The sequence below is a fragment of the Physeter macrocephalus genome, chromosome 14 (assembly GCF_002837175.3).
Source record: "Physeter macrocephalus isolate SW-GA chromosome 14, ASM283717v5, whole genome shotgun sequence".
In the NCBI taxonomy this organism is placed as follows: Eukaryota; Metazoa; Chordata; class Mammalia; order Artiodactyla; family Physeteridae; genus Physeter; species Physeter macrocephalus.
Genome location: NC_041227.1, coordinates 83,519,941 through 83,538,941, shown reverse-complemented (window position 1 = coordinate 83,538,941; position 19,001 = coordinate 83,519,941). Strand labels below are relative to the sequence as shown.

At 46.3% G+C, this 19,001-nt stretch overlaps 2 protein-coding genes across 20 annotated transcripts in view; both read right to left on the bottom strand.

Annotated features, from left to right (window-relative positions):
- The window catches only part of LOC102985126 (trans-golgi network vesicle protein 23 homolog C), a 57,401-nt gene extending 45,784 nt beyond the window's left edge, over positions 1–11,617 (bottom strand). For 4 of the 13 annotated variants that reach the window (XR_008619095.1, XR_008619094.1, XR_008619096.1 and 1 more), the window contains exons 1-7: positions 11,071–11,298; positions 9,799–9,923; positions 8,555–8,626; positions 8,088–8,173; positions 6,770–6,914; positions 2,362–2,451; positions 1,013–1,144 (exon numbers count right to left, since the gene is read on the bottom strand). Coding sequence is in view for 10 of the 13 variants with exons in the window: in XM_055089864.1 (XP_054945839.1) it covers positions 1,013–1,144; positions 2,362–2,451; positions 6,770–6,914; positions 8,088–8,173; positions 8,555–8,602 (501 nt within the window). In the remaining 3 variants the exon portion in view is untranslated. Of the gene's footprint in view, positions 1–1,012; positions 1,145–2,361; positions 2,452–3,225; positions 3,298–6,769; positions 6,915–8,087; positions 8,174–8,554; positions 8,627–9,177; positions 9,191–9,798; positions 9,924–11,070; positions 11,299–11,467 lie in introns of those variants that run through there. The other 9 variants (XM_028498225.2, XM_028498226.2, XM_055089865.1 and 6 more) reach the window with 9 other exon arrangements.
- Positions 11,618–13,373: 1,756 nt separating this feature from the next.
- The window catches only part of LOC102988043 (F-box/WD repeat-containing protein 10), a 37,022-nt gene continuing 31,394 nt past the window's right edge, over positions 13,374–19,001 (bottom strand). For all 7 annotated transcript variants that reach the window (XM_028499999.1, XM_028500002.1, XM_028500004.1 and 4 more), the window contains 3 exons: positions 17,531–17,796; positions 16,650–16,799; positions 13,374–14,239 (listed from right to left, as the gene is read on the bottom strand). In XM_028499999.1, coding sequence (XP_028355800.1) covers positions 13,419–14,239; positions 16,650–16,799; positions 17,531–17,796 — 1,237 coding nt within the window. In that variant the 3' untranslated portion in view covers positions 13,374–13,418. The remainder of the gene's footprint in view (positions 14,240–16,649; positions 16,800–17,530; positions 17,797–19,001) is intronic.

Below are 19,001 nucleotides of genomic sequence, written 5' to 3'. Positions count from 1 at the left end.
ATGGGCTGACCTTTGTTCCCCCAAAATGTATATGTTTATATATATATATATATATATGTATAATCCCAGCACCCCAGAATGTGACTGTATTTGGAAACAGGGTCTTTAAAGAATTAAGGAAAAATAAGGTCACTAGGATGGGCCCTGATGCAATATGACAGGCGCCCTTAGAGACCGAGGAGATCAGGACACAGAGACGCGCAGAGGGAAGGCCACACGAAGGCACCGGGAGAAGACGGCCAGCAAGCCAAAGAGACAGACCTCCAGGGCTGGGGGAAAGTAAATCTCTGTTGTTCAAGCCACCCAGTCTGTGATACTTTGTTATGGCGGCCCTGGTAAACTAGTACGGTTGTACAAGGTAATACAGCTCGTGAGCTACAACACTCTCAGCTGGAGCTGGGACCCTCCAAGTCTAACTGCCATGAGGCCACCGGACTGTAATGAAGCCCCAACCGGCAATGTGGAAAGACCGCGTGAGAGGCCGTGGGACCCCATAAAGAGGAGAAGCCTCGCCAGCCCCCAGCCACTGTCTGACCGCAAGTACAAAAGATCCCAAGCCAGAACTTTCCAGACAAGCCCTTTCCAAACTTCTGAACCAGTGAAACTGCGAGAGATCATAAAATGACTGTTGCAATAGATAACCAGAACAGGTTACCAACCGGTATTTTCAGAAAAGACCACTCTGTCAGTTCCAAACCAAGCTAAGCATGTTTGGAGTATACGGACCACCCCCGACCGACAAGATTATGTGATAAATGCGGTAATCACCGAACAAGATGGGCTAAATCAAATTCTGCTAAGCACTTGGAGAACTGGTGAGATGGAGTCTTTCACAGGACTCTGCTCTCTGTACTTAGAGAAAAGCAGAGTTGAGAAACCAAACTTGGGAAACACAGGACGAAGCTGCCTATTCAAGACGGGTCCCTGATGTTAACACAGGTAGGTGGTCGCTTATCATGACTGTCCATCAGCCACCTTAGTGGGTCACTGACAGCTCCACACTGATACTCACCAACCACTTCACTCTGAAGGAGAAGAGGGCACTAAAGGCAAATATTACCCACAGCACTGGACAGGCAATGAGTCCTAACCAGAAGATTCTTGATTCAGCCTCTGAAACAGTTTTACTGTCTTGAGGAGAGGCCTGCAAAAGAACATGAATTTAATAACCAATGTTCTGTGGTATTTATCAGCAACAAGTTTAACATTTTTAATGAAAAACCCCTTACCCTCAAATTCAAATAAATTAATACAGACAACCCAAGTCCCAAGTGAGAACTCCTATCCCCCGCCCCACAATCCCCCTCAAACAAAACAGCAGATCTACCACTACTGTAATTTTTGGAACTGGTCTTAACATACTTTGTTTTAAATGGAGACTGTTTCATTTTCAGGGCAGAGTGGACAGTTTGTCACCACCCAAGACAGTAAGGGTGGCCTCTGATGGGCTTCCAGTCAACGCTTCTTGCACTTACACTGATTATCGGTAAGCAAGCGTTGACAGGTGCCTTCTTCGGTGAGGACTCAGGAAACCAAGGCTACGGTCACCCTGGAGACCAAAGGGTCAAGTCAGGGTCCACAGGAAGAATGACCGGAATGTCTCAGCAACACCCAGGAATTTAAAAGGGTGCTGAGTGGTTTCCAAGGTAGATTTTATAATATAAAGGACTACGGGCTCACTGAGCACAATGCTGCTTTCTGAGGAGTCCTAGTCACGGCCCTAACAAGCAGAAGGCAAGCAATTTAACTGGTGTGCTGTCTCCAGGAATTTTGTCCTCTGGCTCCCAAACTGATTTCCACTACAGATAAGCAGGCTAACCCAAAACAGAGCAAGGTCCCCTAGGGCTTCTGAAGGCGCAGCCTGAAGAACAGACTGCTCTCTGCTTACCTCAGATTTTCTATCCAGCTGCAAACCTCCTCTTTCTTTCTCCTGCTCCTGCGCACGAATGGAGGAGGACCCCGGGGGCAAGGACAGAGGGAGCCACTGGAGGGAGCTACACTAGGCAAGGCACACAGGCTGAGGGTCCCAAACAGAGACCCTTCAGCAGCAGCCTCTGGGAGGCAGCTAAGCACGCGGCATAAACCCTGAGCCCAAGCCCTCTCAGAGTTCTTTCCTGGACACGCCCTGTTTCCAATCAAAACTAAAGAGAAACGCACGGCAAGTTTAGAAGGCCATCTAGTTCCGTGCTATACCATGCCAAGCGATCTGGGGCGGTCCCTTATGTGTAGATGCATCTGAAGTGTTTAGGTAATTGACTCTTAAATACTCAAATGTATCTAACACATAATTTTTTGAATGATGCTCCAAAAAAAAAAAAAAAAAACAAAAAACAACAACACCACCACACAAAGGCAGTTTACCTTCCTGGACTCAAACACCCAATGGCTTTTTCCATCTTCATCAATATGATTCCACCAGCGCAGGCCAACCATTAGTCTACCTGTGACATTCTGGTAAAGATTAATATATGCACACACATTTTAAAAACATTATTTACAGGTCTACCATAACATCGTATCTTAGTGTAACAGTTCACAAACAAGAAATCATCAGCTTTCCCGCCATAATATCCAGTTAAAGACCACTACGTACCAGGCCTGGACAAAAGAGTAAATAAAATGGCAATGGCAGGCCCCACAGGGGCAGAGGTGACAGGGCCAGCACACCCATAAACATTACCCTTCTTTTCCCTCACGAACTCTTGTCCTTTCTCCAGTTCCCTAATGTGTTTCTAAACCCCTTGCTCTTTAGCTACTGGGACCTACTTTTTCCTATATATCCTGACCACAGCTACATATACTTTATAACTATGTATCTCTAAAAAAGGTTACGGACTGAATACTGTGTCCCCCCAAATTCATGGGTTGAAACTCTGCCCTCACCCCATCACCAAGTGACAGTATCAAGAGGGGGCCTCTGGGAAGTGATTAGGATTAGATGAGGCCATGGGGGCGGAGCCTTTGTGAATGGGATTAGTGTCCTCATAAGAGTCAAGAGACAGCTTTCACCCTCTCTCTGCTCTCGGTCATGTGAGGATACAACGAGACATCAGCAGTCTGGAACCGGAGGAGGGCCCTCACGAGAGGCTGACCATGCTGGCACCCTGATCTTGGATTTCCAGCCTCCAGGACTTGGAAAAATAAATTCCTATTGTTTGTAAGCCACCCAGTCTCTGGTATTCTGTACAGCAGCCCAAACGAAGACCATGGTTTATAGGCACTGACCTTCATTCAGTACTTGAAATGCACGAAGCTCTTTCCCTCTTACTAATGTAACAAATTGCCTTGATAGCTTTCCTAATAAAATGAAAGGAATACAGAAGAGAAGAAGAGGAGGAGCCTTAGAGACCAAACTTCGTTTTGTAGAAACGCTACCAATCAAAGGCTAAGTAAAAGAGAAGAGCTGGCAAAGAAGACAGAGAACAGCCAGAGTTCTATCTTAGTGGCATTTTCAAATAACAGCTCTTAGAATAGTCTCAAACTCCTCCATTTTCCCATTTCCAATTCTTTACTTTCTGTTTTTGTCATTACTAGTTTATTTTCCGAATTTCTCTCAAGCTTATTATTTTTGTTTTTGAAACTTCTAGACCTCTAATAATAAAGCCTTTTGTCTATTGTTTTTCCTCTGAATTCAGCTTTAGACACATTTCAAAAGTTTGAATGTAGATGATCATTATCATTAAGGTGTAAATAATCTGTATTTACAGTTTTTATTTCCTTTTTAAGCCAAGATATTTAGCAGAATGGCTCTTTTTAAAAATCCCAATTTTGACAACCTTTTTTTTTTTTTTATTAGTCTCCAGTTCTGTTGTACTGGACTAGAAAATGTAGCTGCTTTGGGCAATTTCTTTGGATTTTCTTCATAGTGATATTTAGTCAACTTTTGTAAATGTTCCACAGGAACTGAACAAGAAGGTATTATGCCTCTACATACAGAGTTCCAAATACTGCTATGAAAGTGACCTTGTTATTTCATTCAGATCCTTCAAACCTTATGTATTTTTTGTTGCTTTGATCTGCGAAGACAATGGTTTGTTAGACTTCTATCACAACAGTGTTCCTCCATCTTCTCTAGTGCTTCTAGTAGGTTTTCACTATAGTTTGACGTGATGTCATTCTGTGAATGATCCTCACTGTGACTCATCAACTGACCTTTCTTGTTCCACTGAATGCTGTCTTACTCTCATTTCTGTTTTGTCTGATAATAATATAACACCAAGTTTCTTTTTGTTTGAATTGGTCTTATGTTATCTTTGCCTTCTTTTACTTTTTCTAATGTTACAATTATAGTTAGATCTTTTGGGTTGGACTTTGATTTTTGACCAAATCTAAGAATTTTTATCTTTAAAAAGAGGGTTTAATCAAATTACATCTACGGCTGTAACTAATTTGCTACTGCTCCCATCCCCTTGCACTCTGCCCTGTGATATTTCAGGTTCCTGGATGCTTGCTTTGTTCTCCTTCTCTTGATGTATGTTTTAGTTGCTCCTGCCTTCTCCAATGTTGTGGAAGACACACAATGTTTTCAATTTTACTAATAGTTACCATAAAAATTTGAAAACTATTTATTCGTTTTTTACTATATTTCTCAAAATAAAGAATAAGACATAAGCCCCATATGGGTTATAACATTTAAGTTCTTTTCAGTTTTTAAATAACTTTATCTTATTTATCTCTTATTTTTTTAATAATTATCTCTTCTTTTGACAACTGCCTTGAGATTTATAACTACGACACACTGCTGTTCTAACTACATTCAGAACCCTGCACACCCCCTTCCCCAAGTCCATTTAATAATTTCCCCATTCTTGAGTTCTTAATTTCATATCTCAATTGTCTGCATATCTGTAAGTAATTCTGCCACAGATGAAAGGGTATTTTTTAAGCCCTTGTTTTTTCAAAAAAAAAAATTATCACAGAATTCGTTTTTTACTATATTTCTCAAAATAAAGAATAAGACATAAGCCCCATATGGGTTATAACATTTAAGTTCTTTTCAGTTTTTAAATAACTTTATCTTATTTATCTCTTATTTTTTTAATAATTATCTCTTCTTTTGACAACTGCCTTGAGATTTATAACTACGACACACTGCTGTTCTAACTACATTCAGAACCCTGCACACCCCCTTCCCCAAGTCCATTTAATAATTTCCCCATTCTTGATTTCTTAATTTCATATCTCAATTGTCTGCATATCTGTAAGTAATTCTGCCACAGATGAAAGGGTATTTTTTAAGCCCTTGTTTTTTCAGAAAAAAATGTTATCAGAAAATATACTTTCTGGCCACATTTTTTTTTTTTTTTTTAATTTGGTGGTGCTGCGGCTTGCATCCCAGTATCTCAGTTCCCTGACCAGGGATTGAACCCAGGCTATGGAGTGAAAGCCCGGAATCCTAACCACTAGGCCACCAGGGAACTCCCTCTGGCCACATTTTTTAAAACTCTAAACCCACAAGGATCTAATTATATCATTTTTGGAAATTACCAGGAAGAACTGACTGAAGGTGGTGTTCTATTTGGCTAAGCAGAAATTACAAGAACAACAAAAAGAAATGTTCCTCAAAACAAAACTGTGACCTGGATACAGTAAACACTTTAGAGCATAAAGCAACAGAAGAAATTCAAAGAAATACAAGGCAAAGAAGACTGTACAAAAGAAAAGCCTACGGGAAACAGACCTTTGTAATCTTTATTCTCAGCATCTTGTGGCCTACGGAAACTGGCCACCACCAAGCCAACCACTTCTGATATCTGTAACAATCAAAAGATCTAAAAATGGCTGGGTTGGTGGGCGTGAGCAGACCTGTAACATCTTACTGGTTTTTGAATCAATATACATATCTCAAATTCCAAAAGTAGCTTTTGCCTTTTTTTGCCTTGCCTTCAATTCTTCCCCCTACCATTTTATTATGAAAATTTCCAAACACATAGAAAAGTCAAGTTTTACAGTGAATACCCATATACCTATCACCTAGTGTCTACATTTAGCATTTTACCATAGTTACTTTATCACATGCCCCTCTATCTATACACCTATCTCTCCATCCATCCATCCCTCTACCTACCACTGGCTCTGAGTTTGAACCATTTCTTACACTCTTTTCTATCCCCTACAACAGGATCCCTCAGCCTCAGCACTATCCACATTTTGGGCCGGATGATTCCTTGATGTGGGGGGCTGCCCTGTGTGTGCACCTTAAGATATTTAGCAGCATCTCTGGCCTCTACCCATGTGATACCAATAGCACACTTCCTCCACCCCCAGCTGTGACAACCAAAGATGTCTTCAGATACTGACAAACGAACGTCCCCATGGGGGACAAAACTGGCCCTGGCTGAGTAACACTGCCCTCAAGCTCAAATAGGAGCCTTTGCAATGGTCAGTACTTGAGTATTTGTGGACAAACTACCCTGGGGTCTTATCTAGAAATCATACACGGCATAGCCGGAGGTGACCCTGAAGCAAAACCAGTGGTGAGGAATGGAAGCAATATGTGTAGTCTGTAGCTGCTGGTCACATTTTTATTTGTTTGTTTAACTTTAAAGCTGATGTAGGTTAACATAAAGCACAGACAAGTCAGTAAACCTACACGTGATCTGCCACAACTGGCACTTTGACACAGGTGAGGGCTAAGGTAACAAAAAGATAAATTAACACCAATCGGAAATGCTACGTGTCATTTTTTTTTTTTTTTTTTTTTACTGTTTACACGTCATTCAATCTCATCATATAAATACGATTTTAAGATAAAAACAATCAAACCTACCTTGACTGCCCAAAAGTCACATGACAACAACAAGATAATTGTCACCATACAGGCAATAAAGCTGCTGCTGAACAATTCACAGAGAAGATAGACTATAATTGCACTGACTCGAAAGAATAAATGGAAAAATGATGCCACTGGGTGTCTGAAAACCAAAACATAATAAAAGAAATGCAATTACATTTACAACAGGTACTGCAGATGTAAATGAGAATGTTTCAGCCATAGCAGAACCATGCAGAGTCTTGCCAAAATAAAAGATGACTTGAGGAAGAAGCAAACGGCCTACCTCTCTTCTTTCATAAGTCCCATTATTTGACTAGGCCCTGCTGTCACAGAAAATACACTATGTAAACGTGACTTTAACACCTCATTGATTATAAACTTTCACAAAATACCTAACAAGAAACTTTACCAAGCTTAGAGGAATTAGGAAACTACACTCTTAGGACTGACTCCTATCTTCACATGTCTAAAAATCATGCCCTAAGAATTTCTAGGCCCTCAGAAATCACTTCAGGCATTAAGACAAAGTAACCATCAGGCACAGTTGCTGTTTTATCAACAGCTTCGTTGTGATATAATCCACACGCCACACAATTCCCCTATTTGAAGGGTATAATTCAGTGATTTTTGGTATATTCACAGAATTGTGCAATTACCACACAATCAATTTTAGAACTTTTTCATGACCCCAAACATAAAGCCTATACCCATGGGCAGTCATCCCCCATTTACCCCAATCCCACCCCTCTCCAGTCCTAGGCAACCACTAATGTACTTCTTGTCCCTATAGATTTGCCTATTCTGGACATTTCACATAAACAAAATCATATAATATGTGGTCTTTTGTGATGGGCATCTCTAACTTAGAGATGTTTTCAAGGTTCAGGTAGAATTTGATTTCATCAAGTGCATTTCTTTAGCGATAACTAAGTTTGGAATATAAATATATTTGGCTTGATATTCTCACATTAGTTGATACAATTCTGAAATTTGCATAATAAATCAAGATGTAATATATCTACAGAAACTATCTAAATGGTGCATTCTTGGTACAAAGGTCAGAATTAAAAACACCAGTGTTCAAAAAATTGGATTTGCAAATTTGAAAACTCAGTATTGAGTAAAATGCCATGTCAATTATTCCCAGGGAAAACGTGAGATGTCACCTCATCTCAGGCTAAAGAGCAAAGCAGCAATACACAATATTCACCAGCATATCACAACCACTCTGCCCCGAACCCCGTCGCTGGCACCAGGCGATGGACAGAACAGCACCAGACACTAACCCGAGCCTTGTAACTTACTGTCGTACCTGATTTTGGATTTTTTTGGTCTACTAGTTGTCTCCTCTTCTGCGTCAAACAGTGAAACGTCTTCAATGTCATCATTACTGTCCTGCTAGGAAAAGCAAACATTCATGAAGCAGAATGAAACTCCGTATTGCATGCCTACTACATGCAAGGCAGCACGCTAGTCAACACGGACGACGACAGTAGGACGGCACCTGCCGCCTCCATCCCACCCAAGAAGCTGCCGAGCGCAAACTCAAGGCAGCCACCCTCAGGCGGCTCTCCCAGGTCAGAGAAGGCTGAGGCTGCCAAGATAAACTCACTGTCTCTGGCTCCTCCACAAAATCATCTGACTGCAGCCCTGTTTTCCCGAGCCCTTCCCACAACTCTGTCCCTTTTTCTCCAAGGCTAAACCAGCTACTTGTAGTCAGAATCCCTTCTCTTCCCGCCTCCCTGGGGGCGTGTTCCATCACTCTTCCCCTTTATTTACAGTTTCCTGTCTCTTCAGGTCTTTCTGGTAGATCTTTCTCATCAGCATGCATGCTTCTTCAGGTGTCCTTTACTGCGTGAAGAGGTGTTTTAAAGTCCTGACGCTGAATCTCCCTTCTGTCCTCGACTTCCCTCCCCTCCTCAACCTCAGGTCTCGAAGTGGTTCGCACCTCAGCTCACTGCGACTCACCCGCAGCCTCAGTCACGCCTCACACCTTCACACCTTCACAGCGCCAGCCCCTCCCCACTCACCTGCCATCTCTGGTCTCACCCCCGCTCTCCTCCACCCCTCATTACCCAGAGTATCTCCCTAAATGGAGAGCATACCATGTCAGCCCCCTGCCCAACCTGTTCAGTGGCGCCCCTCCCTGTACAGGGTAAGACTTAAATCCCTCAGGCACAGCAAACCAGAGCTCATGACAGCTCATGACCTGATGCCGTGCTCCCCTCCTGACAACGCTCCCTCCCACCGAGCACTACAGCAATGCTGTTACCACCTGCTCTCGGGAAAACACTTCGGGCCCTCCCACCTCGCTGCCCTTCAGGTTTTCTCTACCCAGGAGCTCTTCCCTTCCCCATCCCCTATGAAGCGGACCATCAGGCAAACACCAAATCATCTTTCACCTTTCAGTTCAAACACTGCAACAGCTGAGAAACTTGCCCTGAAATCCCCAGGCGTCCCACTTCGCACGTTCCCACAGCACTTGGGCAAATCTCCACTTGAACAAGTATCTCGGGATCTTCTTACTGCAGGTCTACTCCTCCTACCTCCTCCTAGACGCCAAGCTACTGGAGGGCAAGTTCCGTCCCTGCACTGTAATAAATCCTAGTGTCTAGCAGAGCACCAGGCCCGGTGCTACAGTATCTGTTGAAGGCGTGAGTTAATAAACAAAGGAGCAGTCACCTACGACACGTGGCAGACTGTGATCAGTGCCAGAAGTAACGTTGAGTGCAAACAGCAGCAGAGGGAAGGGGCAGGCTGTGGGGAGGCTTCCAGGAGAGTTCACCCGCTGGGCCTCCTGCTCCCTCGGGCCCCCTGACTAGGTGTCTGTTCCCAGGCACAGAAGTGGGAACACACAGAGTATGTATGCAGAAAGCCCTCATTTTTTTTTTAAGATACATTCCACTGATGTATTAATTAATTTATTTATTTTTGGCTGTGTTGGGTCTTCGTTTCTGTGCGAGGGCTTTCTCTAGCTGTGGCGAGCGGGGCCCACTCTTTATCGCGGTGCGCAGGCCTCTCACCATCGCGGCCTCTCTCGTTGCGGAGCACAGACTCCAGACGCGCAGGCTCAGTAGTTGTGGCGCACGGGCTTAGCTGCTCCGCGGCATGTGGGATCCTCCCAGACCAGGGCTCGAACCCGTGTCCCCTGCATTGGCAGGCGGATTCTTAACCACTGCGCCACCAGGGAAGCCCGAAAGCCCTCATATTAAATGAAAGTGGAAGAGTGGAGTAACAGCTGAAGCTAGAAAATGTAAAATGGATTCACATCTATGAGACCACTGGTCTCCACCTTGGCGACGGGCTAGAATTCTCTGGGGGTACTTTAGGCAAGAGGGGATGGAAACCAGTGCACAAGTAGAGGGCTCGGCTTAAGAATGCAGCACGGGGACTTCCCTGGTGGTCCAGTGGTTATGACTTCGCCTTCCAGTGCAGGGGGTGTGGGTTCGATCCCTGGTCAGGGAGCTAAGATCCCACATGCCTCGTGACCAAAACACCAAAACATTAAAAAAAAAAGAAGCAATACTGTTTTCGCACAAATTCGCTAAAGGCTTTAAAAATGGTCCACATCAAAAAAAAAAAAAAAAAAAAAACGCAGCAGACAGAGCAGTTACAAAAAACAAAGGCAGAGTAAACAGGAGATTACGAAGAAAGCTGGAGAGGGCAGGCGGTGCGGACACCGATGCCTTCCATCTTCTCCGTGAAACGAGCAGCAAGGCTAGGGGCTGAGAGCAGATCAGGAAGAAACGCTGAAGGTTTGAGGGAGAAGCCCTGGAGAGCAGCCTAGGTGGGAGGGAGAGGGGGCTACGGAGGGGGCAGGGTGACGACTGCCTGGCAGCCCTAAGAGCTCGCTTGAGGAGCCTGGCCACACGCTTAAGTGGGAACAGTCAGTGCCGTTGTGTGTTTTTCTCCAGCCTCCTTCAGCCGAGGCGCAGGTGCAGACCATCACCGCATTTTCCCCACTCAGCCACCTCCCCGGAGCGGTCCTTTCCCACCCTAAATCCCGAGGGTGTCCTATTCGCAGACACCTGCTACCACATTACCCTGGCTCTGTGATCGCCGTGTGAAAACTACCTTCAGTCTTCTAACTTATCTTGCCTCCCCACCTCCGGCACCCTCCAATTCACCCTCCAATTCAGGGCAGGAAATCGTCTGTTTGGTTCGCAGCCCTTCCCCGGGGCCTAGCGCAGTGCCTGGGCCACAGTAACCCCTCAAGAGGAAAAAACGCCTACAAAATCTAACTAAAAGTGTAACTTTTTTTTTTAAATAGGAAGAAACTACGAAATGATTCTTACCAATCTCTGGTCCTACACGTGAGGGCTGTAATTAGCTCGGAGGGGCAGATGCGGTCACGGGAGTGGACCAGCCACCTCCAACGCTGCTGTGACAGCACAAACTTGAACGCGAGGCCGGTGGGGTCCCCTAATCCCACGTGCGGGGCGGCGGCCCGCCTCCCCTCGCCCGGCCACACACGGCGTCTCCGCGGCCGCCCGCCCGGGCGCGACCCCGCGCCTCTCACACCCGCGCCGGCCCTCAGCGCAGCCCGGACCCCGGCCCCCGCCCCCGGCCGCACCGCCCGCCGCCCACCCGCTCCTCCTCGGGCTCGGCCCCGGACGCTCAGCACGCGCCCCTCAGACCCTGCAGGCCCGGCCCAGCCGCCGCGGCCCTCTCTCCGCGCCCACAGCCCCTCACCTGCTGCAACATGGCGGCCCACGCCAGCCCCACTTCCGGGAGCCACGTCAGCGCCGCAGCCGCAGGCCGGGGACCAGAACAGACGAGGCGGAGTCACTACCGGCCTGGAGGAGCCGGAGTAACATCAGCAACCCGACCCCACTTCCGCTTCCGGGCCCTCAGGGGAGGAGCAAGTGGAGGCGGGGCGAGCGTGGGGGCGGGCGATTCGGAGCGGGAGGATAGGGGCGGGGCTAGAGAGTGGGCGGGACTAGAGAGTGGGCGGGGCGGGGCGAGAAGCCAGGGTTTGGGCTGGGGCACGGGCCGGTCCAAGCAGGAGAGGAAAATAAAAGATGCTGCTTTAGGGACTTCATGGTTTGTCGCCTGGAGATGTTGCTGCTGCCTACAGAGTGTCATTCCGCTAGTGTGGATGTCCTGAGGGCAGGGGTGGGGGTCAGGGGCATGATTATTCCATAGTTTTCATTTCGTTTGAGTGTTTTACGATGACGTGTAATTCCGTACAGGATTACTTTTGTACCTTAAATAGTGGAAGCAGTTGAAGAAATAAATGTCCTCCTGCGAAGGGGTAAATGTTATTAAGAAGAACGAGGCAGCAGGACCCTAAACATGGCGGGTCTTATTAAGGGAGGAAGATAGACCTGGGAAACAGTAAGGAGAGAGGCTGAGAGCGTGGGCCCCGGAGTCTGAGCCCCCTGGGTTTGAGCCCGTCTACTCCATTTAACCAATTATCTAGCTAACCTCTATGTGTCCTTCCCTCCCTCGGTAAGGTGATGATAATGGTATCCCTACAGGGTCCATACCTACTGAATAGATGTTATTCTTATCACGGTTTTAAGTTTAGCCGCGAATACTGTGATCTTGCCCCTTGAAGGAGCTGAAATTCAGGGACTTTATATCATCTTTGAAACTGTGATTATAACAGTATCCTATCTGCCCAGCCTGCTGTCAAACTGTTGTTGGAAGGCTCATGGAATAATGTGTAGAAGCACATTTCCTTAATTGAAGGGATTCTTTCCATTCAAATCACAATTTTTACATGGCTATTTGCCAGTGCTACTGTAAACCTGATTTCCTAATAATGGAGAAAAAATTCTCCAGGGAGAGAAAGCTTGGCAAGTGATGGTACTCCCGCACCTGGAGGTGAAAGCGGAGGCTGGGAACAGGTGGCCTGTGCATCTAGCCTACCCATACCAGGGTTTTGGTGGCCCACTCAGTGTGTGGGTTGTGGAGTTTTGTGGGGTTGGTGTGTTGTTGTTTTGTTCTGCATTCTGCTTCAACGGTTTCCATCCTACGCCACGCTGAGCTACTGAGTAGGAGCTACCCCCTTCATATGGGACTTGAGCTCTTGGATGGGCCACAGCCCCTACGCTGTGCTGCCCACATCTAAATCACCTGCCTGGCCCCTGACACCAACCTCAGCAGGCTTAAGTAGCAGCCTCAACACACACGATATTAATGTAGAAAGGGTGAATGTGCCTAATCCTCTTCCATAGGAGTTAGCCCTGAGAAGGAAAAATGCAATTTGAGGGCTTCTCCTTTTAGATTCTTAATTGAACTCACTGAGCTTCATTAGGCTTCCATACGAAAATACCAGGGAACTCCAGTGCATTATTCTGATATAATCCCATCAGTTCATTTGCTAGAAGAAACGACAGCCCTATGTTGGTAGCCATGAGTGGTATTAAACTTCCAACATCTCCCATCAATGAAACAGGGCTTCCATGCCTCTCACTGAATGGTTTTCAGTGGGACTACAGATGCCAATCACCCCCAGCCTCTGTTTTCTTACTTTGATAAATATCAGTTCTTTGGCTTATAGGAAAATAATTAAAGAGTCCCCATGTTCATTGCCAGGGAACAGTTGAAAACAAACAAACAAACAAAAAGAGGCCAAACACCAACATCCACTTGGTTTTTTGTTTATTATAAGACGCTGTAATTTCCCAAGGCTGGTTCAGATAAATACGTTTTGTCCAAGTTCAGGGGCTGCTGTTTTTCCTTGCTTCATGAAATTATCTATGGGCAGCCCTTTGATCTTCCTGATCCATGCAGCTCTGCTGGCTTTTTCTGGATCAACCCCTCCAGCTGGCTTTATGGCCTGAAACTCCTTCATCTTGGCCTCTTCGTACTCCTTCTCCTCCTTCACGGTCAGCAGCATGAACTCCGTGTTCACTCTGAAGGGGTCGAGGGCCGTGTAGAAGCGGGACCGATCTTTCTTGGCAGCCTGGGCCGTCGTGCCCATCGGCGGAGCCAGAATGTGGTTTCGTTTGATGACCTGTGTGCTGGTTAAGGGGCTGAAGCTGCGCGCTGCCCCATCAGCTGAACTGGTTGCCGGGTCTTCACCCCTTAAGCTGCCAGAGAACCTGGGGCAGATAAGCACCGGCTGGGGGATGGTAGACTGGACTCTGGGGCTGTGCACGGAGTTCTTCAGGTTAGGCTGAAGCTTCTGGATTTCAAGGGGAATACTGGTTTGTTTCACGTCTATGGGAGGGTTGCTCAATCTCAACCGATCTACTGCATGTTGGACCGATCGTCCCTTCAAACTCAGGACCTTCCTTGGGTATGAAATGGAAGGTCCCCAGGCATCGATGACCTGGGTTTGGGGCCTCCGGGGATAGGCAAACTCCCCAGAATTATGGGCTCTCTGCAGGGCATTCACAGTCAGGAGGAACTGGTCAGGTGACATACGGATGCACCAGGACTTTTTCTTTGAGCAATTGATCAAGTCTCCCAAAGTTCCCAGTTGTCCTTGTTCTGGTATTTTCTCCACATCATCTGCTTTTTAAAAAAAAAAAGAAAAGAAAAACAAACCAGTGTTCCATGAAAACCATTAAGTACTTACGTAAGAAAGTTAAATCCATTCCAACTGCTATTCAGACTAAGGTCTTTGTTACCCAATGGACATGCTGCCATCATGTGAGCAAAAATCCTCTAGGAGACGAGAAATTACAACATATTTAACACAAGTTTTGAACAAATATGCTAGTACTTGTGTACAAGTGTGTATTAACCTCTAGATATGCATATTTTGGAAGGAACATATGTAATGCCTATGCGCCAACACATTCGTGAAACTTCCCTGTGGGAATGACCTTCACACCCCATTTATAGGCCTCACAAATTTTCAGTAACATACCTATATTTTAAAACAAAACCTGTATTGCAAAGCTTGATTTCCACTTTATTAATCAAATTTGACTCCAAATGATCTTTGGATGTTTCTCAAAATCAAAACTGCCTTCAAAAGACATGTCACCCCTGCAAAATTGAAACTATCAAATGGCCAAAAGGCAGCTCCTGAACAGGAGTTCCCAAAATGTTCTGAACATTTTGTAGGTCCAAAAGCCACTGACAAGGACAAGAGATTCATTCTGGCATACTACTTCAGGGTCAAGGCCTCCAGGATGCCTAAGGCCCCTGAGTTAGCAACGATGTCTTCATAGGTGAGCAAATTTACTGTCCCTCCTTTGGGCTTTAGAATCCCTGCAATACCTCACAGACACACTGAAAACATTATCCTCCTTTTACAAAAGGAATAACTGAACCATGAAAAGGAGAAGGCATTTGTCTAGTCTGACACAGCACGTAAAACCTGCACCTCAAACTACACCAATAAAACTAGCAAAGAAAATGCAACAGGGTATCGATTTTACAATTTTATAACAGTGTGTAATTTTCCTTGACCAAATAGGTCTTATCTAAATGAAATTAAGGTGTCAAAGTCTTCCCCGCGCTTCGTCCAATTCCAGAATACACCACTCTGCGTGTGTGTGTGTGTGTCTGTGGGTGTGTGTCTGTGTGTGTGAGAGAGAGACAAAACACAGTTTTTCTCCTTCTATTAAAAGGAATTGTGATGGGCTCCTTGTTCATTAACTTGTCTTTTTTTCATATAATAATATATTATGGATCTCTTTCCAAGTCAAAAATGGGGCTCCTCATCCATTTTTAGCTGTTGAATAATATGCCTTTGTCATAGTATGGCTTTGTCGTCACCTACTTAGTTAGCGCCCACTGAGGGACATTTAGTTTGTGAGTGATCAACCTTAAAGAAATGCAAATATCATCTTTACTCATCATATGAGCAAAATGATGGTGAACACCCAGTGCTGGCTTGGGGGCAGTGGAGCTCTCGTGCATTGCTGGTGGGAGCGAAAATTGACACAGCAGTTTTTTAAAGACAACTATGGCAATCTCCTTCTAGCTTTTAAAATGCAATCATCCTGGGCTTCCCTGGTGGCGCAGTGTTTGAGGGTCCGCCTGCCGGTGCAGGGGACGCGGGTTCGCGCCCCGGTCCGGGAAGATCCCACATGCCGCGGAGCGGCTGGGCCCGTGAGCCACGGCCGCTGAGCCTGCGTGTCCGGAGCCTGTGCTCCACGGCAGGAGAGGCCACAGCAGTGAGAGGCCCGCGTACCGCAAAATAAAAAAAAAATATAAAAAAAAATTTTTTTTTTTAATGCAATCATCCTTGTGGCTCAGCGATGCCACGCCTAGGACTTTACCCCGCAGGTATACCTATACAGGTACACAGACACAGGTATATGCAAGGATGCCCATTGTTATTACAAATAACAAAACTCAATTGTTTTACCCTCACCTTGAAGCTAGTCTCTGCAGGGAGTTTGATTCAAAGAAACACTATTATATTAGCCAAAAATATTTGAAAGGCATTTTACATCTTTACCAGAGTCTCTCAAAAACAACAAAGGGACACCCGATTCATGGTAACTCTTCTCCAACGCCCCTCCCGCCTATCTCCCTGACCCCCTTATCTCACATGTAGAGCACTCCCCGATCCAGCTCCTCCCCCGTGAAACCCCCTAAAATGCCTCTGCAATCAGCCCCACTGCCTCTCCTCCCTTCCGCTGTGCCCATTACTCAGATTGATGACACAACAGTCCAGGAAGTGAGGAGGCTGACTGTGAGCCCCAATCCAGAAGCTCAGCTCTGAGAAAGGCACTCGCTCTGTGTGGCCTCAAGTCAGTAAGGGGACGGTTAGGGAAAACCCACCACTCTTAGCAGAAGCTGGGCATTTTATCCATTCAGAATCCAAGCAAACTGATTGATCAACCTGCTGAAAAATTAGACTGAACAAAGAACGAGAGAGAGAGAGAGAGAGAGAGAGAGGGAGAGAGAGGGAGAGAGAGAGACTGAATCTTTGCCACATGAAATCAGAATAAAGGATCACCGTTCTTCTTATCTCCGGCGAGGGGTTTTGCTTCCAAATTCTCTTGCTCGGTGCCCGTGCCATTTGCTTCCCTAGAACTCAGTCTCTTCCTGCCATCTCTTCGGGGTGACTTTGGCTTTCCTTGACTCAGAGGTGCCTCCGTTAACACTCCTAAATTAAGATTGAGGAGGAAACTGTAGTACTTATGTGATTCAATTAGGTATGAATACTGGGGCTGTAGCTGATAATTCAACTGATTTTCACCCAAATTATCACTTTACTGTTTGTTGCTTCCTGTTGTCCCATGAAAGCAGGTAATCACCTGGAGCCGAAGGTCCATCTAGATCACCTCCTGACGCCCTCCTCCTATCCCCATTTCCTACTGATTATCAAGCTTTAAGCATTATCTGAAATTCTCGGTCCTCTGTCCTAAATGACCGTTTGTGGTGTAATACGCTTGGAGGTGATCTATTGATCTAGTATTTTCCAGGTACGCATGTTATCAGTCAGAGGTCTACAGAGAATACGTTCCGCAGAGGACATTTTTCTGCGGTGCAGTATATCTTGTCTGTGTCCTAAGGAAATAATCATGTCCTATATGCTTGGATCAGGGGCAAGGGGGAGGATGTTGGTTGTCTGTTTTTTGTTTTCATGGCAAGTATGAAGGGCTAGTGTCATCTACTGCAGAAAGATTCTAATAAGTTTGAACACTTCGGCCTTGAAAATCAGGAGATTCCCTTGAGCTGGCTAACAAATTGTCACGTCAAAGAGAATGACATAAAGGTTGGGATTTATATCATCAAGAAACCATTGACCAAAATATTCCACAGAGAAACTGGTCCTGGAAGCCCCTCACCTGCTCCACTGGGTACCACTGGGGCTGCCTGGGATTCAGTTCTTACCTGTAGGTAACCTGGATGCCCTCAGGAGAACTCGGGACCTGTGAGATTTGCTGAACAGGGACTCCTGGGCCGTCTGTTTGCTAGATATGGATTCCCGAGGGCTGTAAATCTGAGTGCTCGACTTGGAGAGAACTTCTGCGAGGCCGTTTGCTTCCCTGTCCTCCTCTTTGTCCTTCTTCTTTTGTTTGGCCCGTTCCAGGGAGTACTGCCACTTGATATTCTCAAACTGGAACATGAGGACGTTGCTCTCCGTGTTGATCACCATCCTGGAACCAAAGCAACGGGGTTGCCCACAAAAGGAGTGTGGAGGCTGCCACTGCCCGGCTTCCAAATATGCATTTGGACTACTGTCCCAACCTATCCTGAGGCCAAGGGATCGGTGCCCGGGAAATGACCGCACAGACAGGGTGGTGTAGGTTGTTGCAGGGTCTACCGCGGAGAAAGGTGGCAGGCCGTGCGGCAGGGGTCGTTAGCTCTGTAGCCGTTTTCTTTAGAAATTAGATGTGAGCAAGGCACACGTGTCCTGATTACTTCGCTTCTCAGGTTACAATATTTTTAAATGAATTTCCGTTCCTGGAGTGAGTGCCAAGAACCTGGGATGCCCGAGTCAGAAGGCTTAGCTACTCTGCACACAGATGTCTTCAAGTTCACTCCTTTCTTTCTTTTTTTTTTTTTAAAATTTTATTTATTTATTTATTTATTTTGCGGTACGCGGGCCTCTCATTGTTGTGGCCTCTCCCTGTGCGGAGCACAGGCTCCGGACGCGCAGGCTCAGCGGCCATGGCTCACGGGCCCAGCCGCTCTGCAGCATGTGGGATCTTCCCGGACCAGGGCACGAACCCGTGTCCCCTGCATCGGCAGGCGGACTCTCAACCACTGTGCCACCAGGGAAGCCCCACTCCTTTTTTCTTAAGCACAGCATCCAAATGCCACGGCTCTGCTGCCGTGATGGGATGAGGAAAACTCTAATGGGGGAGGCCTTCAAGCCCTCGCTGACCCTCCAGCCCCACCCCCTTCACGCCATCGCTCTGGGTGCCTGTGCACGCTCTACGTTCAGACAGAATATTTGTACTTTGTAAAGCAGGAGGGTTTCTGTCTTCCCTAATCCCCACTCTCATGACACTAGAGAAAAAAGAGTTCTAAGCCCGGGGTCCCCAACATTACCTCCTACCCACCCACTGTTCCTGGGGTTCACAGCGTTTACAGGACATTGCTTTCCCTCCCCTGCCTCTGCTCCTAGGTCTCCCATAACCATAAACAAGAAATGCAAATGCTATGTGTGGGCTCCTTTCTGCGCCAAAAGGCTGCAATTTTAAGACTGTCACTGTCAGCGTAAACTCTCCGTAAAAGTGACTCGTTGGGCTTCCCTGGTGGCGCAGTGGTCGAGAGTCCGCCTGCCGATGCAGGGGACACGGGTTCGTGCCCCGGTCCGGGAAGATCCCACATGCCGCGGAGCGGCTGGGCCCGTGAG